The 5,420-nt window shown below is 42.6% G+C and overlaps 1 protein-coding gene across 6 annotated transcripts in view; it reads left to right on the top strand.

Moving 5' to 3' along the window:
* Window positions 1-5,420, top strand: part of LOC122541052 (RNA polymerase II elongation factor ELL) — a 100,368-nt gene that overhangs the window by 46,048 nt on the left and 48,900 nt on the right. For 2 of the 6 annotated variants that reach the window (XM_043677561.1, XM_043677560.1), the window contains exon 2: window positions 4,440-4,516. The exons of 3 other annotated variants lie outside the window; for them this stretch is intronic. In XM_043677561.1, the coding sequence (XP_043533496.1) occupies window positions 4,496-4,516 (21 nt within the window). In that variant the 5' untranslated portion in view covers window positions 4,440-4,495. Of the gene's footprint in view, window positions 1-4,439; window positions 4,517-4,905; window positions 5,029-5,420 lie in introns of those variants that run through there. One more of the 6 variants, XM_043677559.1, reaches the window with a different exon arrangement.

Below are 5,420 nucleotides of genomic sequence, written 5' to 3'. Positions count from 1 at the left end.
TTGGTCCTCCTGGGAGCAGATGCGGCGGAGGCGAATGAATTGGGAATATGGGTTGGCGTTTTTACAGGGGGCAGGGTGGGAGGAGGTGTAATCTAGGTAGCTGTGGGAGTCGGTTGGTTTATAGTAAATGTCGTGTTGCCCGAGATGGAAATGGAGAGGTCTAGGAAGGGAAGGGAGGAGTCTGAGACGGTCCAGGTGAATTTGAGGTCGGGGTGGAAGGTGTTAGTAAAGTGGATGAACTGTTCAATCTCCTCGTGGGAGCACGAGGTAGCGCGATACAGTCATCAATGTAGAGGAGAAAAAGGTGGGGCGTGGTGCCAGTGTAGCTGCAGAAGATGGACTGTTCCACATATCCAACGAAGAGGATAGGACTGGGGCCCATGTGGGTGCCTATGGCTACTCCTTTGGTTTGGAGGAAGTGGGAGGATTGGAAAGAGAAGTTGTTCAGAGTGAGGACCAGTTCAGTCAATGAAAGGATACTGGTTGGGTCGGCGAGAAAGGAAGAAGCGGAAGGCTTTGAGGCTTTCGTGATGGGGGATGGAGGTGTATAGGGACTGGATGTCCATGGTGAAGATAAGGCGTTGGGGGCCGGGGAAGAGAAAATCGTGGAGGGTGTGGGTGGTGTCCCGAACGTAGGTGGGGAGTTCTTGGACTAAGGGGGACAGGACCGTGTCGAAGTATGCAGAGATGTGTTTGGTGGGGCAGAAGCACGCTGAGACAATGGGTCGGCCGGGGCAGTCAGGTTTGTGGATTTTGGGCAGGAGGTAGAAACGGGCGGTGCGGGGTTGTGGGACTGAGTCCTGCGAATATTAAGGCCAACATCTATGAGGAGCTGTAAGTATTACAAATACTCAGAAGGACAATCCCATTGTGATGGGGACTTAAACGATGCAAAGGTAGTGACTGAAAAACAGACTGGGTTCAGTGTAGATACCCCTCTCAACTTTCAATAATAGGTAAAGTGCAAAAACACTTGGATGCACCCATGATCCAAGTACTTGCACCAGGTTGGCTTCGTCACCCTGGCAGAGCATCATAAACTATGGGGGGCAGGTCGATGGCTCAGTGGTTAGCACCATTGCCTCAGCACCAGGAAGCTGAGTTTGATTCCAGCCTTGACTGTGTGGAGTTTGCACATTCTCCCCATGTCTGTGTGGGTTTCCTCCGGGTGCTCCAGTTTCCTCCCACAATCCAAAGATGTGCATGTTAGGTAAATTGGCCACGCTAAATTGCCCATAGTGTTCAGGGGTGTATAGGTTGGGTGTATGAATCAGGAGTAAATTTGGGGAATGGGTCTGGGTGGATTACTCGGAGGGTCGGTTTGTTGGACCGAAGGGCCTGTTTCCCCACAGTAGGAATTCTAATTCTATATTATAATCAACAGGGTCGTGAGTGCAGTAGAATGCTCTACAGACCTGTGAATGTCACACTCAGAAATGAAATACAGTAATGACCAACATACACCAAACTTGCAAAAAAATTGATATACAGAAACTGGCACCTGCAGGGAGCAGTGAATAGTTTGGGCTCTGATCTAATAGGCAGTTATGTGTCTTCCAGAGGAAACTCCATGATATTGAAGTGGCATGGTTAATATCTAATTAATGGCTCTGGAAACTGCTAGTGCTTTCCTGGAAACACAAGAAAACACTGAGATTTGATGAATTTGAAAATGTTGATCAAATTAAGGAACTGAATTAAAGAGAAAAATGTGGTATGACTAGAAAACAAAGACACAGCTGCTGCCTGCCAAGAAATCACTCCAGGTGAAATAAAAGGACTTGGGCCAGAAGCTGTTTAGGATCTGCAACACGCAGTAGATAAAACAAGTCACAGGTCTTCAAGTCTGTTGATCAGAGCTTTATGAAAATGTTTTGTCATGCTGAAGGCTGTGAATGGTCCTCAAGTGGCTACCCTCCTGTTCTCAGTGCTGATCGGAAAATCTCTCCTGATAGGCTAGGCAATTATCAGTGTGTGCTGGGTTGAACATTTTAGGGATATACTTCATCATCATCCACTGTGAATTGGTTAGTGACAGACCAGCTTTCAGACTGGCCAACGTGAAAACCTGGACAGAGAAAGTCTGTTATGAAGAATGATAAAGTTACATGATCCTCACTGTGAAAGAGAGCCTCAGGCAGGATCCCTGGAGAAATTTGTGAATCTGGGGGTACCCAGCTAGACTTCTATTTGTGTTTATAGAATCACCAAACCATTCCCCAGGAGCTTAGATGTACCACTGTTGTTCAGTAGTTCAGCGGAAAAAGACAAAAATCTGCGTATGACTAACAGTGGACTCTTACTGTTTGTCATGGCTGGTAAGATTTGAGAAAAATATTCTACTTGACAGATAGTCAGCGACATAGTACATGTACTGCCAGAAAAATTGTCAGGAAAGGGAGAGATATTTTCAACATAACTTCATTCTTCAGCAAATGCAAGAGAAATGCTACGGAAAGATGCAACTTTTACTGGGTCTTTGATCGAATGAAGGCCTTTGACAGAGTAAACAGAGAGGCCTTGTGAAAATTCTCATCCAAATCTGGATGTCCTGATAGAGCTGTAAATCTGATACAACAGTTTCACAATAAAATGACAGCCAGATTCACTGGTTAAAGTAAATAGACTGACCATTTTGCTATGTGAATCAATAATGTGTCATGGCTCCTGTATTGTTCAGCATTTTTGTTGCAGTCAAACTTTCTGGGCCATGTTGATGGAGTATGCATCCGATTCCAAACAAATGTCAATCTTTTTCAAACTGAGATGACAGAATTCCTCAACAATGCTGACCTAGGAATTTCTCTTTGCTGGTGACTCTGTCCTTGTCTCTTGTAGCGAGCAGGGTCCTCAAAGGATCTTGGACTGTTTTTCAAAAGCGGTTCATTGTCGTGGACTGACCATCAGTGTAAGGAAGACAAAGGTACTCCACAAGTAGTCATCAAATCCTGGCTATACCAATCTCCTGTACTGATCAATGAGAACTTTGAAGCCTCTAGCTATGCCAAAAGTACATTCTCCGGAAATATCTTTGACAACAAGATTGCAAATAGAATCGACACAGCAAGCACAGAATTTTCCCTCTTATGCAGTATACTGCGGAAGAAGCAAGGTATCAAACTTCAAAGAAACCTGTTGTGTTCAAAGCTATGATGATACCTTGTTAAAAATCTCACAACACCAGGTTATAGTCCAACAGGTTTAATTGGAAGCACTAGCTTTCGGAGAGCCGCTCCTTCAGGTGGTTGTGGAGTACATAGTTGTAAGACACAGAATTTATAGCAAAACTGTACTGTGACGTAACTGAAATTGCACATTGAAAAATACCTTGATTGTTTGTTTGTTGCGTCTCTCATCTGTTCGAATGACCATGATTGTTTTACTACTTTCATATGTAAATAGAACATAGAACATAGAACAATACAGCACAGAACAGGCCCTTCGGCCCACGATGTTGTGCCGAACTTCTAACTCTCATCTGTTCGAATGACCATGATTGTTTTACTACTTTCATATGTAAATGTCAAAGCTTTTTTAAAGGGTTACATCCTCAGACAGCGTGCACAAAGCTGAAGTGCTCCAAGGAGCAGAAATGTCTGGGACTGAAGCATCCAGATGGTTTGGCCATTTGGAGGTGCCGGTGTTGGATTGGGGTGTACAAAATTAAAAATCACACTTCACCAGGTTATAGTTCAACAGGTTTATCTGGAAGCACTAGCTTTCAGAGTGCTGCTCCTTCATCAGGTGGGCATTTTGTAGGTATGATTGACATTGAACCTATAAAAGGATCAATTATTCACAGCTCCAGTTTCAATGCAACATGTGAGGTAAGCCAAGATCAAGGATTTAGGACTCCTTGAAGGCAGCCCTCTATAACTGTAGCATGTCCACCACAAACTGGAAGAAAAAGAGTCAAGGAAGAACTACCTGGGAAGTAATTTCAAGTAATGGTGTGAAGGACAAAAGATATGAGAGATTAGACTGTACCATTGAATCAAAATCCTGGAACTTCTTCCCTAATGGCATTTTGGGTGTATATACGCCAAACAGACTGTGTAATTTGTTTGTTGTTCACATCTCTGAAGAAAATAAAGATCCCTCTGACAATGGCTGAGAGCAGGCAGCTGAATTCAGGCAGGGAACCTGGGACCTCCCTGATCTGTGTGACTCAGCTGTTCATAAATTTAATCAGCTGAACCTTTGGTGGAGCAGCATTCTTCATTTTAACATGAGACCAAATATAAAATCGCCACACTTTTTAGAAAACTTCTGTAAAAGCTTAAAAAGGAAGATCAAAGTGTTTCAAAAGCACAGTAATTATTGCAGTCCAAATTGTGGCATTGTGTTTACTTATTAATTTGAATAGGTTTAAAACCCTCAATGATAGAGTTATAATTTGTTTAATCTGTTTAATAAAAAGCCCATGGGTGTACTTTCAGATGCTATTTAAAGCGAAGGTCTGTCTCGGGAATTGTGCTGATAACAGCAACCAGTCATGCAAGTCAATCGCCTCGAGGTATGACACTGTACCTGACATGCAGGAACAGAACAGAGCACAAGCTGTAACAACAAGAACGAAGATACTGAAGTTCTTCTTGCTTCAAAATAAAAGAACTGAAAAGCATTTAATAATGTTGCCAATAAAAGTCCAATGACTTTTTTTTTAAAAAAACTGCTAGTAGATTTCATGTTTCGAGTTAGCTTATTGTTTAAACATTTTCAACAAGTTGTATTCACTGATATTTTTTGGGCTTAACAGAGACTTAAAATTCCTTGCAAGCTATAGACTACAATGTTTAAAAAAAAGTGAATGTGTCTTACATATATGTAGAAAGAAAAAGTGTTTGCCATTTCTGTGAATGTTCATAATGAAGTAGTACTGTGCAGGTATGAAAGCTACTTGTGGAATTATCAGTAGAAAATCTTCAGTGCAAAATATTGTATTGTGAGGGTTGTGAAAATCTGTTGTACGTTACCATGGGCAACATTGAACAGCCAAGTACAGACCTTGGAGGCAGTGAAAACAAGGTACGATGATGAAAGATTGGCATCAATGGCAAAATCATTTCAGCACCATTTCTGCGGACAAATGTTCTGATAATATACACTCCAGCCCTCCTAAACTACACGGCTTTCTTCCTATTGAAGGCACAATGCTTAGGTGGGCTTTTCAAACAAAGAAGCACCTTGATCTTTGTGAACCTAAACCATCCATCAAACTGTTAGTCTTAAGCTAATGTGGGGGTTTGTTCATGTTTGAATGTAAATTAGCCTCAGTAGGTGGTGGGGTGGGAAAGTGTCAGTTAGCTCATTTGGCTGGATGACTGGTTTGTGATGGAGTGACAACAGCTGGGGTTACCATGAGGGCCTTACTTTCTTTGTCTGTCTCCGTGTCTGTCTCTGTCTGTCTGTCTCTCTCT

The sequence above is a fragment of the Chiloscyllium plagiosum genome, chromosome 36, assembly GCF_004010195.1.
Source record: "Chiloscyllium plagiosum isolate BGI_BamShark_2017 chromosome 36, ASM401019v2, whole genome shotgun sequence".
In the NCBI taxonomy this organism is placed as follows: Eukaryota; Metazoa; Chordata; class Chondrichthyes; order Orectolobiformes; family Hemiscylliidae; genus Chiloscyllium; species Chiloscyllium plagiosum.
This window is presented reverse-complemented; position numbering and strand designations above follow the sequence as displayed.